A 23,114-nucleotide genomic window follows, 5' to 3' on the forward strand; every position below is an offset into this window, starting at 1 on the left:
TGTGTTGGGTCTTCGTTGCTGCGCACGGGCTTTCTCCAGTTGCAGCGAGCGGGGGCCATCTCTCGCTGCGGTGCGCGGGCTTCTCAGCGCTGTGGCCTCCCCCACTGCGGAGCACGGGCTCCAGGCGCACAGGCCTCAGCAGCTGCGGCGCGGTCTCCAGATGCGCAGGCTCAGTAGTTGCGGTGCACGGGCCCAGCTGCTCCGCGGCACGTGGGATCCTCCCGGACCAGGGATCCAACCTGTGCCCCCTGCATTGGCAGGCGGATTCCCAGCCACTGCGCCACCAGGGAAGCCCCTTGCCTCCTGATGGGCACTGTTGCTCCCCTCGTGCCCTGGTGGTGCATGCAGCGCGCCAGCTCCTCGTGGGATCTGTGAGTATAACTAAGCTATCTTTTCATTGGCAGTTGTCTCTTGACCTGTTGGCCGTGTCGTACCTGAATTATAAAAAACTTAGGTTTAAAAACACCAAGTCATGAGCCTGGGGTCCTCATCTCCACAGAAGGAGGGCTCGTCTCCAAGGAAATGAATTAGAGAATTCATCTACACAGAGCAGACCCCTGTTTTAATGTACAGAAAATGCCCCTGGAAATAATATACTGTGTAGGTCGTTCCAACAGAAAACCATCCATCTGTAAATTATAAACAAAGCTTCTTTGATTCAGGCCACTGCCTTTGAGGCCTTCTCTTCTGCCACTTGGGTATCAGCAGTGCCTCTTGATTTAGCGGTCTCTCTAGAATTCAAGCCAAATGGTGGCAGTGCTGTGGAAGGGGATGGGGGCCCCTCCTGTCCTCATCAGAAGTGGCAGAACGACGTCAGGCCTCAGCTCCCATGTGTTCTAATGCAGCCTATGTGTTTCTGACTCATTGTCTTCTGAATGGTTTCAACTCTGAGGAAGGTCTGGGGAAATGTTTTGACCTCTTTTTGCATATACCCTTCTCCAAATATTCTTCCCCTGATGAGTACCCTGAACGCACCTCTGACCTGCCCCAATTTCCTTTGGATATAATCTTATTCTGTCCGTAACCTTTTGTCACTTTGCAATTAGTCACATTTAAATTTCTAGGATGAGATCTTAACATCCTGAAATGCTTTGGGAGCTGTTGGGAATAGGATTTTCAAAGATTCCTATCCAACTTCCTTTGGGGCAGTTTCCTGGCTTGGGGGGCGGTTAGGGAGGAATCAGTAGAGTGTAGTCTCAAACGGGCCTGACTCTGCTCCTGATGGCTTTTTTTTCTAGTCAGGTCCACTTTGACTAAATCTGGTTTGGGGGCTTTTCCTTTAAATTGGGTGCCTCTGGGGTGGTTGTGACTTTCTGGCAGGGAGATCCCACTGTCAATATTCTGGTGGGGCTGGATCATGAATCTTCCTTTCCTTGATTCCCTTCCACAACCTCCCGAAGGTCAGGCTTTGTCCCACGCAGCTTGGAAATTTCCCTACCACACACACCTTCTTTTTCTCCTATGGTGAGGACTGACTGAGACGCACATTTCTGTTGCTGGTCACAACATTTTTGCCAAAACATGACCATTTCTCCCCGGAGCCTTGGAAGTGCCGGAAGAGCTTTGACACAGGAGTTCTTTTCCCCCCGACTCTGCCTTCTTTTGTGTATTTTGCCCCTTTGCAGGGGATTTGTCTTCAACAGTTATAAGGGGCTGTCTTTACATTTCCTTCTGGTGTTAAATTAAAATACGAATTAATTTAAAATTAATAAATTATTAATTTAAAATTAATAAATTATTAATTTAAAATTAATCAAATGATATTAAAAATAAATCAAGTAATGATTGAGTTAGGTTAACTTTGCATAAAAGTGACTAGTCTTGGCAATAAAGACACCCAGCAATAGATCAGATCAGTTGATTCATCCTCCCCAGTGTAGCTGGGCAGAGTTTCATAGCTTAGCAAGGTCTTGTCACACTGCTCCCCGGGACAAAATGTTAGTCACCTAAATATGTTGTTGCCTCTAACTCTACATTGCCCCTGCCTACAACGGGTAGGCAGACACTAGGACCCAGAGGAGCAGCAATATTTTACCACCAGCACTAAGGAGGTAGTGGGAGCACAGGTCCCAGGGTGAAAGCCTGCAGAACCTCAAGTCTCTAGAACCAGAATGGAAATAACTGCCACTCATTGCAGACCACGGGGATTCCGTGATTTTAGTGTGAATGAAAGTTATAAAATGCACCACTGTAACTTGGTCATTTTAACACTTTTATATTTATATGGGCTTTATTTATATTCAACATGTGATATATTTTGAAGGAAAACAGGTGCAAGTGGTAGCAAGAATTATTTTAGACATGGATTTAAGACTGAATGGCTCCAAATTATTTGCATAATTGAATTCCCAGGGATAAACTTCAATATCCAGCAAATACGCAGTGCCCTAGTAAATAGATGAAAAAAAACTAGACCCTGAATGTTTTAGAAGAATTCCCATGGGAAAATCACAAAGGCTGTTAAGTTCTGTGAATAATTCTATTACACACAGTTATGTCACTCAGTGGCTAGATAAATATAAATTTGCTGAATGTTTTGGAGGGCGCTTGGTACAGAAGCAGGCACTTAAAATGATTATAAAACATACAATTCCTTGTCCAGGATAAAGTTGTTTTGTATAGACAAATGGGCTTAAAATATCTTGCCAAAAGCTTGAATTCCTAAGGCCACTGAGAAGGACTCTGCTTTGTACTTCTTTTTGTAATCTGCTTAATGTGGGGCCCTACAGAAATTTTCTCTTAGTCTTACCAGTAATTGCCTTTCTATATTTTAAGTGATTTTTATTATAATGGTCTTGATTTTTAATGTTAGTTTTTAAAGTTTACATTTCTCTTTTCTTTCTTCTTTTTTAAGGTACAACCCTGACATTTCCTATGTTACAGGGCCAAACATCAGAAAAAATAAATATCTGTAGTAGAAATTCACTTAGAGTGTTTAAGGAATCATGTAATCAGTGGAGGTCACGTCTGGGTAGTAGTAAAAGTCTTGTGCATCTGATGATTATAATTTTAAATATCAATACTTCAACGCTGTTAACATTTTAATAATTTTTTTGCCATTTATTTCATTGCAAAGTATTCAGTCATCCAAAACAACTTCATCTATGTGATCTTTGACCTTTTATTCTTACTCAATTAAAGTCTTACAGGGATTTTTTTTTTTTACATCTTAAATGTCAATGTTGAACCTCCACTGAGAGAAAAGCAAGGCACAGATTGTCATCACATTATTCAACATGATGTTTTTGATCTTTTACAGGAAGTTCTTTTTTTTCCTTCATCCAAAAGCCTGAACATTTTCTAAAGAAGGGATACTGGGAAAACCCTGTGCTCACTTGCCAGCTTTCAGATGAAAGAGAATGCTAATGACTTAGTGAAAATGGTAATGGTTTCAAAATGAAAAGCGAAACATTACTGGAAGAAGGACAAATCTCAGAGAGAGAAAAAAACAAAGCCTATGAAAGAAAGAAGAAAAGAAAGGAAGGAAGAAAGGAAGGAAAAAGGAAAGAAAACAAAGTAAAAGTAGGTGTTGTTGCTACAGCAGTTGTTTTTGATGTTGTTGTATTTGTTCTTTAGCAAAACACAATACTGAAAAAAATGCACACAAATATCAGGGGAAAGAAAATAAATGCACTTGAAAGATAGGGAAGAAAGCAAAACTGTTTAAAAGTTTGTAAAATCAACATTCTCATTTTTCTCCCAATAAAATTAAAAGAGTCTCACATTAGTCTATTTTGTTTTATCAACTTTATTTCTAAAGACAGAATCGGCTTTCTTTCGCTATTTAAAATGTTTCTGTGTAATCTTTCTAGTAAAAACTGTAGGAAAATACCATGCACTTCTGTTTTAAAATCTCTTATCAAAATAAAAATAACTACCAAAATCTCAAAGCATTATGTTCTTAACATCCAAGGATATGGAAACAAAGAGAAATAAACAGTGAGGGATATTTTGAACCTATGGAAGACATTTTCTAAGAATTCCTGTGTCATTACCATGTAATACTGGGATCAATTCTAGGAGAAAAATCTCAAGGAAACATATTAACCTTTGAATTAATGTCAAAGCAACTCCCACTATAGTCTGTTTTTACAAATGACAATTGCGTTGACCTTGAAAATCTTCATAATGGGCGTTTTCGGGTAGAACTATGTTTTTTGGGTCGTTTTTTTCTAGAAATGAGATATTTGGCTGTTTTTTTATGCACGTGTGTGTGTGTGTGTGTGTGTGTGTGCGATAGAGAGAGAGAGAGAATGAGAGAGAGAGAGAGAGAGAGAATGAGAGAGATAACAGTAGTATTTATAGTTTCTGGCCAAATTATACATTTCTAAGCCTTGACAAGTTGGAATGTGGAATCTTTGCGTCCCATTCATTTGCCATATGGTGAGTGAAGACACCTGTTTTCATCCTTTTATTATTGCTATCATGGCTAGAAAAAAAAAGAAAGTTTCAAAGAACCATAATGTGCTTGTTTTCAAATTAATACAATTATGTAAATTTCTAATTTGTAAACCATTTGCATCTTAAAAAAATTTTTTTTTCCTAATAAAGGACTAAGTTGGTTTTTAAGTTGATACTAAATAGATATTTTCAAAGCAGTAGCTGAAATCAAATTTCCAGCTTTTAAAATCTAAATGTCATTACATTTCACTCTGTTATTCTTACTCTAATACTTCTCAGTTGGGGGCTGCTTTACCCTTTAGCACTGATTTGTATGAGGAAAGGCTCTCTATGGGTTTTACACAGTTCTGTTTTCATTTTTAAAATTGACTTTGGAGTTGGTACCTTGCAAAATAATTAGAGGTAAGATGACTTGATAAAGAGGCTCTTTTTTTGCTTCCAGAGCTGAATCCCTTCACAAGAGTTGGTCCTCTTGTCACAAATGCTCTGCAGTAGTATGGCAGCAGAATTCCAGCCGACCTTTCCTCATATTGTTCACACATTGTGATGCTTGTGAAAGAGTGGACTTCAGGAGGTGCTGATGATGTTACAGAACTAGAAGAAGAGTTTAGGTGTTATATCCCATTCTTGGGATAAAGGGGGTCTGTCTTCCATCAAGAGGAAAAGAATATGCAGGGCCACCTACATCTCTGCAATGTACTTTCTCTGTGTGGGTTTGCAAAGGATGATTCCATTAAATTACTGATTTGAAATCTTTTGTATCAGAGTTGTGTTCAGAATGATCCATAACATGTGGGGTTCTTCAGACAGAGAAGAGTAGACTCTACTGCTGGTACTCTAGAGAGACTTTTAAATTATAGTCTACAGATGGGCCTGGTGTGTTCTTTGTCCAGGAGAGAAACTAATACAAATCTTGATCCCTTTAGTCCAAAGAAAGAGCCACATTTGATGGCAACCTGCCCGAGGGCAGGGAGAGTAGCTTGGTTTCCGTGTAATCTCTCAAAGTGGCTAATCCTAGGGGAGCATTTGGTAAACATTAACTGAGGGAATTAACTGAAATAAATAAAACCATTGTTAAAACACACTTAGATGTTTTCATGTGTCATGGTTCATATACCAGGTGAGCCACTAAAGCTTAATATTGTTTTGTGTTTTGTGTTTACTATATAATGTCAACAAGACCTTGTTTTCATTGGAGTCAGAAGCTATGAGTATCTAAGGAGCTATTACTGCTTATATCTTGTCCTCTATGGACGTTGTTTTATGTGTTTATTCTGATTGTACCATAATAATTCTCTAAAAACAAAATATTGAAACTAAGGGTCTGTTTTATTGCACAACAAAGCATTGTGTCTGATTCTTTTTTCCACTAAAAAGAGTTTTTGATTAAATGTCTATTAAGTCACATATTAAGTACATAAATATTAAGAAAATGATGCAGAACTCCAAGTTTGCACTTAAGAAAGCTACATCTGCTTATTTCCCACAGACTCTCTTTTTTCACTGGGAGGAAAGGAAGGAAGAAGAGAAGAGGGAGAGAAAGAGAGAAGGAGATGGGCAGAGAGGGAGAGATTTTTCTTTGTTAGGAAAGGATGTGTTCTGTATTATATAAGCACTCCAATTAATCCAAAGTCATCTCATTAGAACAACTCACTGTAGAGAGAAATTTGGTAAAAAACCAGCCTGGCCCAAAGGCTCAAAATAGACTTCTTGTAATGATGCTTCATTGATAACATATTTAGTCACAGAGACCCCTAAGGCTGTATGACAGTCAGGCTCAGAAGCATCTTAACTACTAACGTAACATAAAGTCAACTGAGAGTACTTAGGTTCTAACAGTCTACACACACTGAATCCAATGCTAAGTAGTAAAAAGTCCACACACTATTTGAAGTTGCTTAAGTCACGCTCATTCCTATACAAGTTACAAGGTAGCCAAAGAAGTAGCTAAGCATCTACCAGAGGGCAAAGCAAAAGAAAAGGGGATCATTAAGAAAGTATGAATGTTTATTTGATAAGTGATCTCCTGGGTTATACAGTACTTACTCTTTATGTAAGTCCTTTGGGAGACCTTTGAGTTGCAGGTGACATTTATATATTCCCCAATGGAAGGAGACTTCGGTCTACTCTATCTTTTAAAAGACTTTGAATGTCAAGTGCAGAGCTGCCCCAAAGAAGAGAGGCAAGTATTGGATACATTTGGCCTCTCTCCCAGCACCAGTGTCGCTTCCTTTTTTCAATCAAGAGATGGTTGGTGCTCACAGACACCAAGCTGGAAATGCCTGTATGACCTGAGGAGAGGTTAGCCTTCTAAAAATCTCCATTCCACCAGGATGTCCAGCTTGGCCAGGTTATAACTAGAAATGAAAGAGGACCCCAGGCAGCACTTGAGGGTTAGTCTTTAGGTCAGGTTCTTTCTCTCCTGACCTTATTTTCATTTGAAATACATTTACTAGCTTTTGGAAGATTGGTCACTAAACTACTGACATTTTCCCTTTCCAATCGAAAATTCTGCTATTTGATGAAAGCACATTGCTTAGAAAGACACTGAGAAGCTTGCCGAGCAGCTCACTCAAGTTCCTTGGTTTTTAACACTGTAAGCGGTATTACAAGTTTTATTTTTAGGTACTGAGATGGGCCACACTGCATCAGTTCACTGAACTGAAGATGCCAGAGAGTGAGGTTTTCTTCTTTGATCAAGGAGGAATACGATCGGGACTTCCCTGGTGGTCCAGTGGATAGGACTTTGCGATTCCACTGCAGGGGGCACAGGTTCGATTCCTGGTGGGAGAACTAAGATCCCGCATGCTGCGTGGCATGGCCAAAAAAAAAAAAGAATATGATCAATGATGCTGGCCACCTCTAAGATCATCTCTGGAATGACGGTTGAAGGGATTCCCTTCGTTTGGACCAGGTGTCTATTAGAAAGCTAATAAAATGTCTTCTGGACAATTTGAGTTTTGGACCTTGCTGTGTGATGCTGTTGTGAGGGTTAAACTCATGTGTCATTGTTAAAATGTTTTTTTATTCTATAAAGTATAGGTAAGAGGCACTTTGGTTAAACATATTATATTAATAAATACCACTATCTCCCTTCACCATCAGAATGATATTTGTCCTGATCATTTATGGGTTCAATACTGCAAACATCTAGGCTCAGTTCTTAAAGAACATTGTCTTGTAAATGTGAATCTAACTCTATGGCATTTCTTCATCATCAAAATGTCACCAACCCTCTCCAATGAGCACCAATACCGTATTATCATGCAAGAATTCTCTTTCTGACCAGGTACCCGAACAGAGCAGTCACTCTTCAACAGTCTTCTCCAGACTTAACATATTCTTTGGTTTAATTTAAAATTAAATAAGCAAATGAAACGAGAAGGGTCCGACGAAGATGAGAAACAATCCAAATTGAAGTTAGTGAATTACTGTCCCTCTGTCTTTCCTTCCACTCCCTCTCAAGTAGGAAAAAATGTGATTTGTGGGCTGAGCTACCCTCGGTCGTAATTCCACGCTGTCTTCGCCTATTAGAAAACTTGTCACAATAAACAGTGTATTCATCATTCTTCGAGACTACCAATTAAAACCTTTTTAGTAATAAACTGCTCTACAATGAATAAACAATGTGATAATTGCACCTTCAAGACATACGAATATAGCAACAATAGACTCCTTTTAAACTTCTGAAGGAGACTGTTAGCACCGTTGAATAGGTTCATGTCTACTGTGTAGAGAAAATGCCTAAGATGAGAAGTACCTTTCTCACCATCCATCTATGGCCCTGTGTACATCTGGATACATACTTGATGCCTTCTGGGCAAGAGGAAAGATGTGGTCTGTGGTCTGAATTTGTCCTTTGATGCCTGAACGAGTGGACAGAATGCAAATCAAAGTTCACTAGTACAGTCAGGTCCTCTGAGCAGCTTTGTCACAGAAGTCCCCAATTCTCTGCTGTTGACAGAAGCATTGGGTTTCTATTGTCTTTTCCTGCGCACTCGAGGAAAAGGCTGAATTCCACCTGTGGCCATCAAACCTCTGAGCTGTCGCTGTGGTGGCCCCGCGGGGGCATCATGGGCTCGGTGCTGCCGGAGCCCTTGGGGGTGTCCTTCCTCCTGGCGCTCTTCTTGCCCTGGCGCATCATCACAGCGATGGCAGTGAGGCAGACAGCGAGGAGTCCCACCGCGACGCCTCCCACCACCATGACCAGGCTGACCTCAGAGGTGGGACGGTTGAGCTCCCGGGGGAGGACGCCGTCAGGTGGAACCCTCCCCTGGGGGATCTGCTTCCTGCTGCTGCGGTCCAGGGCGATGTGCTGGATGTTTGTTCCTCGGTTGTTTTCAGCCCCGATTTCCCACACCAGCGGGGGTGTGCTCCTGATTTCCCTCTTCTTCCGGCTCTTGGTAGTTGCCTGGGGTTTCCCTTTACTCACCAGAGAGTGGTATTGGTACTCCACGCTTCGTTTGCCAAGGCCTCGATTGGTGTTGTCTTTTGATCTTACTGTGTAGATGGTGTGTATGTACCATTCTCGACCCAGAGCGACCTAGAAAACACAACTCTATTCATTAGAAAATTAAAGCCTATGCCAACCTAAAAATTCACGACTCTTTGCAAGAGAAACTCATGGCAGAGATAATAATCATTTAACTTAGTCTGCAGAATTCATATACTTAATATTTTTACACATGTAGTACGTGCAAGGCTTTGTGTAAAGCACTCTATAAAATATGCTGTGCAACTCTTAAGGGAGCACGTGGTGGTAAATATTTGGTAAGCTATGACTTGTCAGAGCTGCAAAGAACTCCAGATCACACAGTCTAACTTACTCATTTAAAAGATGAGCGAATGACACAGATATAGAGCATAAACTAGTGGTTACCAGTGGGAAAGGAGGGAGGAGCAATATAAGGGTAGGGGAGTGGGAGTACAAACTATTGGGTGTAAGACAGGCTACAAGGATGTATTGTACAACATGGGGAATAGAGCCAATATTTTGTAATAACTGTAAATGGAGTGTAACCTTTTAAAAATTGTATAAAAATTAAATAATAAAAAATGAGTAAATGAGAATACATAGCAGTTAAGTGACTTGCCTAATGTCACTGAATTAGTTAGTATCAGAGGCAGGACAAGAGTTCAGACCTTCTGAACCTCAAGAGTCTTTTCCAGTATGTCTCGCTGTGTATTTTACACGTAAGGCCATAGAAAAGGTCAGTTTTTCTGCTTTTCCAGGGTTTGTGAAAAGAAGGCATTTTCTGATGGCTCTTTGAAGCCTTCAGGATTTAGAAGAGGTCAAGTGCCTTCAGAGTTAACATTAAAAACAAAAACAAAACAAAACAAATCATACTTTAACTTAACTTCCTGTTTGAAAAGATTCAGAAGAACAGACATGTTTTCTCAAGCATCCTTCTTTACAAGGAATAAAGATAACATATTTCTCCAGCCCATCCTGTCTGGACAATTTTCAGTAAACATCCTAAAAGATGCACTTGCTCCCCCAAGGATTCACAATGTGGACACATCTCTGAATTTGTCTCATTTATCTGCTCAGCGTTATGGTCTCCTGGGTCTCTTTCTACCTTCTATCTCTAGGTTAGGACTTTCGTTTATAAAGTATTTAAGAATAGAGATTCCATTACTCAGCCATAAAAAGAAATGAAATTGAGTTATCTGTAATGAGGTGGATGGACCTACAGTCTGTCATACAGAGTGAAGTAAGTCAGAAAGAGAAAAATAAATACCGTATGCTAACACATATATATGGAACCAAAAAAAAAAAAACAATGGTTCTGAAGAACCTAGGGGCAGGACAGGAATAAAGACGCAGACGTAGAGAATGGACTTGAGGACATGGGGAGGGGGAAGGGTAAGCTGGGACGAAGTGAGAGAGTGGCGTGAACTTATATATACTACCAAATGTAAAACTGATAGCTAGTGGGAAGCAGCCGCATAGCACAGGGAGATCAGCTCGGTGCTTTGTGTCCACCTAGAGGGGTGGGATAGGGAGGGTGGGAGGGAGACGCAAGAGGTAGGAGATATGGGGATATATGTATATGTATAGCTGATTCCCTTTGTTATAAAGCAGAAACTAACACACCATTGTGAAGAAATCATACTCCAATGAAGATGTTAAAAAAAAAATACAACCTGATTTAAAAAATAGGCAGAAGACCTGAGTAGACATTTTCCCAAAGAAGACATACAGATGGCCAAAAGGTACACGAAAAGATGCTCAACATCATTAATCATCAGAGAAATGTTAAGTCAAAACCACAATAAGCTGTCACTTCTCACTGGTCAGAATAGCTATCATGAAAAAGAACACAAATAACAAGTGTTGGTGAGGATGTGAAGAAAAGGGAACCATTGTATACTGTTGATGGGGATGTAAATTGGTGAAGCCACTGTGGAAGACAGTATGGAGGTTCCTCAAAAAGCTAAAAATAGAACTACCATATGATCCAGCAATTCCACTCTTGGGTATATACCCAAAGAAAACAAACATATTTATTCTAGAAGATATATGCACCCCAATGTTCATAGCAGCACTATTTACAATAGCCAAGATATGGAAACAACCTAAGCGTCCATCAACAGATGAATGGGTAAAGAAGATGTGGTATATATGTGTACAATGGAATACTACTCATCCAGAAAAAGACTGAAATTTTGCCATTTGTAACAACATAGATGGACTTGGAGGGTATTATGCTCAGTAAAATAAGTCAGACAGAGAAAGACAAATACTGTATAATACCACTTATATGTGGAATCTAAAAAATAAAACAAACTAGTGAATATAAGAAAACAGAAACAGACGCACAGACGTAGAGAACAAACAAGTGGTTACCAGTGGGGAGAGGAAAGCTGGGGAGGGACAAGATAGGAGTAGGGGATTAAGAGGTACAAACTACCATGTATAAAATAAGTAAGCTACAAGGCTATATTGTACAGCACAGGGGATATAGCCAATATTTTATAATAACTATAAATGGAGTATAACCTTTAAAATTGTGACACTATGTTGTACCCCTGAAACTTTATTCTATTTCAAAATAAATTTCTTTATATTAAAAAAAAAAAAGAATAGAGATTCTTGGGCTGTGCACAATTGTTTCTCTGAGTCCAGCAGTTCACACAAGATCACTCTTATAAAGGTGGTCATAAAAAATCAACCGAAAGGAGGTTTCGAACAATAAGAGCAGAGTTCCCAACCATCAGATTTAGATTTATATTCTGGACTGAATAAGGGTCTTCATTACACGTAGACTTAAAATAGCATGAGTACATTAATAAACATAATAATAGCTAACACTTATGGAACGTTCACTATAAGCCCAGGATGGTCTGGTGTGGTTTACACGCGTTATTTTACTCAAAGTCCACATTAATTCTACGCAATATGACAATCACTGCCTTCTACGTGGGAGACATCTGAGGTGCTCAGATGTTAAGTAACTTGCATGTGGTTACACACCTATTGTAAGTGACCTTGTTATTGGCCCACCTGAAAGAGTGGTGTTGAGTCGACTTTAAATCCATCGGATCCAGGCTGATTCACTAACAAGATAGCTTCAGGGTCATCCACTGCCAGTTTGGCATTAAACAGGACATTTCCGAAACTGGTGGCTTGTGTCTCTGGCTGAGCTTTGTCCTTTAGGCAATAAGGAAAATGAGGATTGCTGTAGATAATGCCAACTTTTGCAAATGCAGAAAGTTTTCCTATTAGTTTTGTGCAAGTACCAGTTACAGTAAGTCCCCTACATATGAATCTTCAAGTTGTGAACTTTCAAAGATGCAAACGTGCATTCGCGTGTCCAATCACGTAAATTAGTTCACGTCTCTGGGGTACATTGTCATGTGCGTGCATCCTCTACAAGTGGTTGTGCTTTTGTGTACTTTACTGTACAGTACTGTATAGAGTACACTAATACAGTATCTTTATTTCAAGCCCAGGATGTCCAGAAACAAGTGTAAAAACAGCAGTGATGTAGCTGCTACAGTATAGCTGATTGTGTAAGTTGGGTACCTAGGCTAACTTTGTTGGACTTACGAACAAATTGGACTTAGGAACACGCTTTTGGAACAGAACTCATTCATATGTAGGGGACTTACTGTACCATAAAATGCCACCATTTGGTTTCATTTAAAAAGATGCTATTGTTTTAAAACAGAAGACAAAAACAATTAGCTTTGAGTATCTACCCAGTTCATTGTTTGGGTCAAAGCACTTACCACAATTTTAAATCTATATAAGAGTGAAGGAGAGTCAGCCAAGCAACCATATTCTGCGTTCTTTGGATTATACTTGGGAACGTAGCCGTCAGCTCCGGTGCACAGGAACACCTTCTCAATGCTGCAGTAAAAGGAATCACCTAGATTCTGGACAGGATCCACCATGACCCGACCATAAATTGTATCGCCTGAAACAGAGACGTGGAAATGTTATTTCTGTTAAGTGATAAGGTATGTCTATGTGACACTGCAAACAGTTTGTGACAATAATGATACTAGAAAGCATTTCCTTCTCTTCCTAATCTGGCACCAAATGTTGAAGACCTTTTTGCGTTAGCTTCAGGATCTGGTCCACTCCCAGGCCTCAGATGAGACCACTTTGCAGACGACCACAAGTACTGGAGATTTATTGACCCTCACATGCTCAGCCGGTAGTGGGAATAACCTCAAGGCTTGGCCTATAATTTAACATTCACAACATCCCATTGTAGCTAAAGTCCAGTTTACATAAGTATATTAGTTGGCAAGATATAGGCAAATCATTATAGAATAACACTAAAAAAGAAAAATCAATAAAACGTTGAATTAGCTTTATTTGATTTTTAAACATTTTTTAAATTAAAAAAAAATTTTACTGAAGTATAGTTGATTTACAATGTTGTGTTAATTTCTGCTGTACAGAAAAGTGACTCAGTTATACATATATATATATATTCTTTTTCATATTCTTTTCCATTATGGTTTATCACAGGATATTGAATATAGTTCCCTATATTCAATATCCCTGTGCTATACAGTAGGATTTTGTTGTTTATCCATTCTGTATATACTAGTTTGCATCTGCTAATCCCAAACTCTTAATCCTTCCTTCCCCAAGCCCAGCTTTATTTGACTTTTGAAACAGGGTTTAAGGAAACTCCCTGGTATTTCATCATCTCTTTCACAGCTACTACTGAACACCTACCATGTGTACTAGGTATTTGGCTAGGTTCTGGGAATATCCCACTAAACAAGACAGGCACAACCCTTGCCCATGAACTATATGTTCTCACGTAGCGGCAGTATTGGTGTGTATGCAAATTGAAAAAAACATTCAAGGAAAAAAACCCAGACTTGTTTCAAAAGTCATTTAGATAAGGGAAATAGAGGTTAACTTCCCCAGAATAAAAACTATCCTGTAACATATATCCAATTTCAGTGACCCCTCCCTGCCAAAATGATAAAGACCCAGTTATAATCTCAAAACCATACAGGAGGTTATAATTGTCCCCCTCAAACACAATCCCAATAAAGTAAAGGACAACAGATATAATGGCAAACAGATGAGCAGGCCTCTCATTTGTAAAGTGATACCTTCTGCAAAGGCAACATCACTCTCTTGTCCAAATCCCATGGATCCATCAGACAACCAGAGACTCTTCTTGGAGAGTAGGTACATTTGGGTGTTCAAGCTAAACTCAGCTGCCACTGGATCACTGACCTAAAACCAAGTGTAAAGGCCCTTTTATGTGTTGTTGATGGTTCTGGTGGTGCACAAACACATTATTTGCAGATACACACATGCATTGTACGCTGACATAAAGAACGGTAAACACTGCACTGAAATTTTCATGTCCAGCCAAACCAACTTCTTAGGGAATTGTAACAGTGACTTTGTCCTTCTTAAGAAGACAAAACTGTCAAGGTTAAATCATTTTTCGAACGGGACTAACTAGCATTGCTTGAGCTCATTTCCACTGGTTTACTGGAATGTATAAGGGACTTGTAAACAGTGGAAGGCCAACATTTAGTAAGAGTTCTTGGGCAAAAGATGCCATCCCATTTCTTTTAATACATATTGGCAATTAGGTACTCTGAGGTGGCATGAACTACAGGATATTTATTCTCCTTGATGATCAAGAACAAGATGAAGAAGTACAGAACTCTGCAGAAAATTCTCAAATCTCCAAGGCAGCAAACTCCAGGAGGAGATCAGATCCCATAAGAAAAAACATAACCCTTGCATACTCTTAACCTGTGGACTTTATATACCGAACCAGCAACGGATAAAGGGCAATTCTTTCTTCTTTCCTTCCTCCCTTGTTCCCTTCCTGCCTGACTTCCTTTTTTTCTCAGCATGTAAGAATTGAAGTCATTGGGTGAGAAAAAAAATTTTTTTTTACTGATAAAAGTAAACTATGACTTTAACAAAGTGGGCTCCTACATGGGAAAAGAATTCTACGAGACACACCTGTTGGAATCGGATGTCAAGGTCAAAAGTGATAGGCTCTCTGGGGTTGCAGGTGACTGGCAGGCGGTACTCCTGATGTGATGGAGCGGTGCATGGCAGCAGCTTTACGGTATAGGTCCCCGAGTAGTCACGTACCTTTAAGGAGCAGAGAGGACACTCGTGTTTTTCATTTCAAAATCTGAGATGTAATCAAAGGCAGCAGCAAGGGAAAATTAAGAGCCTTAGTCACTTACTGCAAAGTCAGATACAAAGCTCCATTGCTGGGCTGGCTGGTTATAGGTTGGTTCACTCCTTATGAGACGCAGGGAAAACATTAGACCTGGGTGATCAACTGACATGATCATTGAGCTTGTGAAGGACGCTAGAAAAATGCCAAGAACAATAATGGTCTAGTGGTTAAAAGAGTGCATAACAGTTTGGAGTTTTCAAAGTGCCTTATGGTACCTTATTTGCATTTATTCTTATAATAAGCCTGCAAAGTAGCAGGGTTGGTATAAGAATCCTCATTTCGCAGTTAAAGAAACTGGGCTGAGAGTGATTGTGTGACTCTCCCGGGATCACACAGCTGGGATGTGTGCCTTCTGACTCCTAATGCCGTGCTTTTTCCACTCTGTAATTCTGTCAAAAGATAATTGTACAGAAATGCTCAAATCGTGCAGGGCTACTTTCCAGGGAGGCACAGCCGTCAATAAAGGCTGATGTGAATGCCCTCATTATGCACTGAAGCTATGAACAGAACCTCAGACTATTTGCATCCACAGAGCCAGGCACACCCAATTTATAAATGGAGTCTAATTTTAATTAGATTGCCTCAATCATAGCTAAACAAAGATTCAGTTTAATAGAAAGGTAGACACGTGGAAGGGAAATGTAAAGGCCAGGAAATCCTTATTTTCCAGAACAGTCAATTACAATAAAGCAAAATGATTCTTTTTGGTCCTGTATTTCAGACCTCAGACTCACAAAAATACAGCAAACTGTCTTTCTCTTCCTGAATTTTCAGCCTTATTCTCTCTGTCCGACCCAGAAAAAAGAAGGACACAGAAGACAGTGCGTGAATTATTTCCCTCTTCCCATCTGACATGAGTTGGCACACCAGTAAAATGTGCAAACCGGTTTAGTAATGCGAAGTCAAATAAAAAGTTATTTCTAATGAAATGAAATTTTTTAAAAAAGCTTAGACACGGGACATTAGTGACTGCCATGTTATTGATATTCACAGCACAATCCATCAAATTAGTAAAATTACATAGCTAATACTTAAGATAATTAGTTAACATGTCTGAAACAAGTGTAATAGTGAAGTGGCACTTCTGTCTCCTTTATAAAGGTTTCTTACAGTACCTAGAAAGGAGTTGTGCTCGCTGAACAAATGACCTAAAATTCAAATTTTTAGACAACACATTTGAAGTAGAGAATGGGAATGTTGTGGCTATGCTCTCAATCTAAAGGAAAACTCTTAAAATTAACTCAGTAGAGTTTTCTTTTATTTCTCTTCTTTTCTTTATTTTTTTGGCCACTCTGCACGGCTTGCAGGATCTGAGTTGCCCGACCAGGGACTGAACCCAGGTCACGGCAGTGAAAGCACGGAATCCTAACCATTAGGCCACCAGGGAACTCCAAGTAGAGTTTTCTTTTAAATTTACTTTAACCATTTGGTATTTTCTCTAAAATTCTACAGTGATGATTTTGTAGCTTATAAGACGTAGCTGAGCAATGATCAAGCCCTCATGTAGATATTTGTACATACATGATTCGTTTGACATTAAGGGCTTCAAAGCTCATAAGGAAGCATGTTGAAACATGTGCAAATATGGAACAACTATAGCCTTGTTGTGTGGGGAGCGGCTATTTAAGGCTAATGGGGCTTACCGGGATGTGACAGCACAAACAAGCCATGGAATTGAGCCTCTGTCTTGAAGTTCACGACCAAACGCCCCTCTTCACCGATGCGCATGCTAGTTGGGTAGAGAGAACCTATGATGGGATGGGACACAAGAGTGGGAATGTTGGTGACCAAGGACTCCTAATGTCTGGGGTTTCTTCCAAAACCCAATTCAGGTTCCTCTCATCTTTAAGCATTCTAGCCAAAGGGTATTACCAGAAAAATTCTGAGTGATCAGAGGGGCAGAAATATTCTTGTTTTGTTTTGTTTTGTTTTCTAACAGGAAAAGCTGTCTAGAAGGCAGGCAGAATAGAATTAGGTCACATCAGTGAGGTCCATATGAAATATACAGAGTGATTACAATAGGCCAAGATATTTCTTAAAGCTTTAGTCTATAGAAATTAAGCTGTAAATTGAGAGACAGGATGAGCTGGTCAAATTTTGAAGATTTGGACATGTAGGTGGAAACAGGTTTGTGCTCTCCAGAGTAATTCCAAATGTTATAGGCTTAATGAAAACTCCAAAACTTCCCCAAGAAATTTAGCAAGTTGACCAAAGTTGGTTACAGATAGAAGAAGGAAACATGAGATCCTTATGTAGAAGTTGAGAACCAAGAGATGGCTCTGCATTAAGATTCACTTAATATACATTTCCTAAGGCAAGATATGGAATTAAAACATTTGAAATGATCTAGAATGATTATTTAGGGTGATCATGTTACCTTTCACATAGCTTTAAGGTAATTTTAATCTGTTTAAGACAACACACTTTGAGATGTCCTATCAACAGTATTTTCCCTCTGGCTCATAAGAAGTAATGATGGTTAGACATGCATGGAACCTGAACAGCAGTATGTGCCTGAAAAGAAACAGCACTAATTCTACTAATGGATTAATTAGCTTCATGCTTGTGGACTTTGAATTATGATTCTGACATCAAGACTGAAACAAAGTTATGCAGATGATTTTGGGGCCCAAATTGTAGTGGCTAAAGTATTATAGAATAATAGAATTTTTAAACTGAAAGAATATTAGAAGTCTAGTCTATCTTTCATAAGAAATTGACTGCCAAAGGTCAAGCAATATGTTTGAGATCACACAGTTAGTTAGCTATAGACCCAGAACTAGAATCCAGGACACAATTTATACTGGGCTTTAAAATGCATCTCCCATTTTCAGAAACAAAAATGTGTTACTTTTTCTCTTGGGTTCATTCCTTACTTTCAATTGGAACTTTCCCTATCTGTTTTCTAAAATCTAGAGAGAGAGAGATTGTGTTGAGTAACACATGAATGATTAATCACCTAAAATGGACATTATATTTAACAGTCACGTATTATGCAAAATTTGATGCATTGATATAATTTAGTTAAAGAAGTTTTTCCATGACAGAAATGAAATTATTTTAAAATATTGACTATAAAAATAAAATACATTGAAAGGTGCTTCTATTATTTTTAGCTGCAGTAAAAATTTCTCTTAAGTCATTCAAATAGGTAAGAAAACTAGTTTTCCAAGTCTCTGTTAACTCACCTTGGAGTTCAGCTTCTGGGGGGCTGACAATTCCATCGGTCCACAAGATGGCAGTGTCATACACGAAAGTTAGACGAAGCTCCGACTTCAAGTCAAAATGCTGCCAGCCTCCTACCCCAACGGGGGAATGGAACACGTAGGAAACATACAGAGGGACTCGAAGAGTCACATAGGACTGCACTAGGTTTAGGACCTAAAACAATAAAATTATATCTATCAACACGATTCAGTGTTGCTGATTAAACCAGCTTAATTTTGTGCAAGCCATTTTCTCCTTTCACTTATCTGAAGGTTTTGAGTTAATCACTGAGGAAAGGAAATGACAGCCTTTATAACACTACTGTCCCTCTCACTTAATTTTGGAGCAATTAAATAGTTGTTACTCTACTACTTTCCTTTGCAGCAAAGGAGAGGCAGCAGAAATCTTTAAGCTAAAGTACATTATTTTGAGCATACTAAAACAGTGCTTTTTTTGGTAGCAGCTTTATTAAGATATAGTTCATATACCATGTAACTCACCTATTTCAAGTGGACAAATCAATGCTATCTAATATATTCAGGGAGCTGTGCAACTTTCACCGCAATCACTTTTAGGACATTTTCATCACTTCCAAGAGAAATTCCATATCCATTAGCAGTCATCCCCTTATTCCATCCTCCCTCCCCAGTGCCTGGCAATCACTAGCCTACTTTCTGTCTCTAGGCATTTGCCTATTCTGAACATTTTATATAAATGGAATCACACAACATATGGTCTTTTGTGACAGGCTTCCTTCACTTAGCATAATGTTCTCAAGGTTCATCCACAGTGTAGCATGTTTCAATACTTTTATTACTGAACAGCATCCCACGGTACGCATATACCACATTTTATTTATCTATTCATCAGTTGATGAACATTTGGGTTATTTCCAGCTTTTGCCTATTATGAATCACAGTGCTATAAGTTACTTTTAAATTATTATATAGAGGAAGAGGAAATAAAGCAGGAAAGACCTGGAAGCAAACATATTTAGTAGTGACATGTAACATTTAAGATTACATGTAATATTTAAGACGGCTCAAAAATAATGAGTTGAAGTGTCTTCTTACAATTTATACTTTCTTCTTTCGTATTTTGCAGGTGGATTGGGGTCATGGAGGATAAACTAATAATTATGTATTGAGCATCTACCACTTTTCAGACATCGTGTTAGGTTCACAAATAAAGCTACTCAATATTTTCATTCTTCCCCATAGTTATATTTATATGTATGTGTGGATGATTGAATGAATGGATAGAGAGATGAAGGATAGAAAGAGAGAGAGAGAGGAAAGTTAAGACTCAAAGAAATAAAGCAAATTTCCCACAGAAATTTCCCACTTCCTTCTGGAGTAGCCCTGCCAATAATAGACCCCAGCCTTTGGCCCATGCTTTTTCCATCTTTCACACTTTATCATATTCCAAACAAAGCTGAGGGCGGTCTTAAGATCACCTAACAAAGGTTATCATCCTTCATTCTCAGAATAGCTCTGCAGAATAGCAGGGAAAATACAACTATCTTCTTTTACACAAGAGGAAACGGGCTGAGGTCAGATCATACTGCTTGCAAGTTTGAGTCAGGTTTTCTGATAGGTCTATTTCTCCTTCCACCCTGACGTGGCAACAGGAATCATACATGTGAGTTACTGAATAATTTAAAACATGATAGCTCTTATTTATCATTTTGTCATGGGGTTAAAAGTAAACTCCTCAAATCACAAAATGACAACCTGAATCACCAACAAAAATATATCGAAAGAAAACCATCCACCAAGCAAATTATTTGATTCTCAGCTGTGTAGTAGCGAACACTCCTCATTATCTCCTAACGTGGCCAGCAGGAGAGGTGCCTTTGCATTGAAGTCCTTTGAGATAGCAGTTTCTAAGGGTAGCTATTCCTGCAGTCATTGAGAAATTGATCTTGAAGTGCAGTTTTAACACCCTGACAGTGTAATGGAGAGTAATTGTCAATCCATATACCACTGGTAATTAAGATGACTATTTCATCCTGTGATTTTAATAAACACTCATTAAAAAATAGGCTGTAGACATGGATTTCCAATTAAACTTTCTAGGTGCTAAAAATAATTTTGCCAACATGACATTCTATCCATCAGGTGTTACTGAGTGTGCTATTTTGGAGAGAACTATTAACATTCACATCCTAGGAACAAGTTACTTGGCTCCCTGACTAATTCTTACTTGATTTCATTTGATTCTCCCGGTAACCTAGAGTTTGATCATTTCCGTACATGGAATTGGCATCTTATTGCATTTTCTTGTTCACCACAGCCAGGTCTTTTAGTCTGCTTAGAATCTCTGTCTAAAGGAATTGGAGCCTAAATGGGACTAGGTAGATCACCCAGGTCACTTACCTGTTCGTTCCTGTAAAATTGAAGAACACAGTGCAATCAATCTAACCTCTACAGCGGTCCCCAACCTTTTTGGCATCAGGGACCGGTTTTGTGGAAGACAGTTTTTCCTCGGAAGTGGGGGCGGGGGGCGAGGGCGGATGGCTCCGGCGGTAATGCGAGCGATGGGGAGCGATGGGGAGAAGCAGATGAAGCTTTGCTCGCTCGCCCCGCCGCTCACCTCCTGCTGTGTGGTCCGGTTCCTAATGGTACCGGTCCACGGCCCGGGGGTGGGGGACCCCTGCTTTAGATGCCATCTTAATGAACCCTTAATTTTCTTTCAGCCTATTCCACAGGACTTTTAAAAGTATTTGTTTATACTGAAAGAAATGTATGTTAAATCTGGTATATTGCTCTTAAAGAAACTGTGACATGATGAGTGAGTTTACACATCCTTACTGATTTGTTTCTTCAACAGAGGCAAACAATAGTTTAAACTCCATATTTAAAGGGAAAGTGCAAAGTGCAAATGACCTGTGAAAGGTACCATACTGATATAAATTTCTACCGCTACTAGTAAGTGCCTAATGATGGGCAGCAGGTTTATATTTGGGGACATATTGCCTGTTGAAGGGACAAGAGAAAGTCTGCTGATCTGTGTCAGATGGTAGAAAAGGGGAAGAATAGGAAGAAAGAAGAGTACCCCAATAGAAAAATTACATTTACAATGCTGCCCAAGGTGGAAACTATTGTTGAGGAAAATTGCAGTAGTTTTTTGTTTTAATTTTATTTTTGGCTGCTTTTGGGTCTTCGTTGCTGCGCGCGGGCTTTCTCTAGTTGCGGCGAGCTGGGGCTACTCTTCGTTGCGGTGCGCGGGCTTCTCATTGCGGTGGCTTCTCATGTTGCGGAGCACGGGCTCTAGGCGCGCGGGCTCCAGTAGTTGTGGCTCGCGGGCTCTAGAGTGCAGGCTCAGTAGTTGTGGCGCACGGGCTTAGTTGCTCCGCGGCATGTGGGATCTTCCCGGACCAGGGCTCAAACCCGTGTCCCCTGCATTGGCAGGCAGGTTCTTAACCATTGCGCCACCAGGGAAGCCCAAATTGCAAGTAGTTTTAATTCTTCACTTATTTTGGACTTGTAGCTGAAGATATTCAATTTACATATTATCTTATAGATATTTAAAAATTCTTATAGAAGTAAGCAATATAGGTATGTAACTAATAAAAACTAATCCAGATTTACTTTGTTCCTTTGCAGCTTTCACTTGAGCAAGGCACTATTTTACACGTGTTGAACTTAAGCCACAGAGAAGGTAATTGGTTTGCCCAAGATTATTCAGTACATTCAGGACTAACACTCAAGTATCTAGACCAGCACTGTTCAATGGGATCATAACGTGAGCCACACATGTAATTTTAAATCTTCCAGTAGCCATATTTCAAAAAGTAAAGAGAAGCATGTGAAACCAATTTTAACAATAGTTTACTTAACCCAATATGTCAAACATATTGCATTTTAATATGCCATCAATATAAAATAACCTTAATGTAATATTTTACATTCTTTATTTTTCTTTGTACTAAGTCTTTGAAATCTGGTATGTATTTAACATGCACAGCATATCCCAATTCGGACTAGCCCCATTTTGAATGTTCAATGGCTACACATGGCTAATGGCTACCATATTGGACAGCACAGATTAGACTCTTCTACCCAAGGTCTTTCAATTAGGCAACACATATTGAAAACAACAATCATTTCAAAATATTTGATAGTCATGCAGCTACCCTACTATACGCAGGACAAGTGATTTGTCCTTACTTCAAAGATTGAAAATTGAGCCAGAGCCGGCAGAACCTTCTCTGAGGACAGCCACTGGTGGGGATTTCCCATTGGTTGGAATTCTTTCTGTTGCTGCTTTTGTTGCCAGATGTATGTCTATATCATCAAGACGGTGGTGTTTGTGAATGTGTAAAGAAGGCTCATAGATCTCAACAGCTTGAAGTCTCAATAAAGTGTGTACTTAGCAACTCAGTGGAAGACATTGTTTTAACAAGTTAGAATTCTTAGCCAAGGTCTCTGAGTAATAGCAGTTTACACATCCAGGAACATTTGGAAGGAGACTTCGGCTTCTTTCCAGTTACAAGCCTTTCTGAAGGACTGAGATATCAGAGATGCACAAGGGACCTTGGAATGAGGGAGGGTCAATACTGGTCCACAAATTCTTTAGGATTAAGGCCAACTCTATGGGATATTTACAGTATAGAATTATAAATAATCGAAATGACCAGTAATAGAAGAATATTTAAATAATTATGATGGCACAGCAACAAGGTGAAATATGTAGTAATCAAGAATCATTTATGTGAAGAATTTTCTTTGTCATGGGAAAAGGATCACAATATGTTAAGTTAAAAAGCAGTATACAGGGCTTCCCTGGTGGCGCAGTTGTTAAGAATCC

The 23,114-nt window shown here is 39.4% G+C and overlaps 1 protein-coding gene across 3 annotated transcripts in view; it reads right to left on the bottom strand.

The window, feature by feature from the left end:
- Positions 1-3,949: 3,949 nt before the first annotated feature.
- The window catches only part of FREM2 (FRAS1 related extracellular matrix 2), a 153,756-nt gene continuing 134,591 nt past the window's right edge, over positions 3,950-23,114 (bottom strand). The window contains exons 17-25 of one of the 3 annotated variants that reach the window (XM_061171224.1): positions 18,284-18,476; positions 16,739-16,843; positions 15,100-15,227; positions 14,867-15,001; positions 13,990-14,116; positions 12,637-12,824; positions 11,909-12,055; positions 8,834-8,944; positions 3,950-4,995 (exon numbers count right to left, since the gene is read on the bottom strand). In XM_061171224.1, coding sequence (XP_061027207.1) covers positions 4,969-4,995; positions 8,834-8,944; positions 11,909-12,055; positions 12,637-12,824; positions 13,990-14,116; positions 14,867-15,001; positions 15,100-15,227; positions 16,739-16,843; positions 18,284-18,476 — 1,161 coding nt within the window. In that variant the 3' untranslated portion in view covers positions 3,950-4,968. Of the gene's footprint in view, positions 8,945-11,908; positions 12,056-12,636; positions 12,825-13,989; positions 14,117-14,866; positions 15,002-15,099; positions 15,228-16,738; positions 16,844-18,283; positions 18,477-23,114 lie in introns of all 3 variants that reach the window. The other 2 variants (XM_061171225.1, XM_061171223.1) reach the window with 2 other exon arrangements.

The sequence above is a fragment of the Eubalaena glacialis genome, chromosome 16, assembly GCF_028564815.1.
Source record: "Eubalaena glacialis isolate mEubGla1 chromosome 16, mEubGla1.1.hap2.+ XY, whole genome shotgun sequence".
NCBI lineage: Eukaryota > Metazoa > Chordata > Mammalia > Artiodactyla > Balaenidae > Eubalaena > Eubalaena glacialis.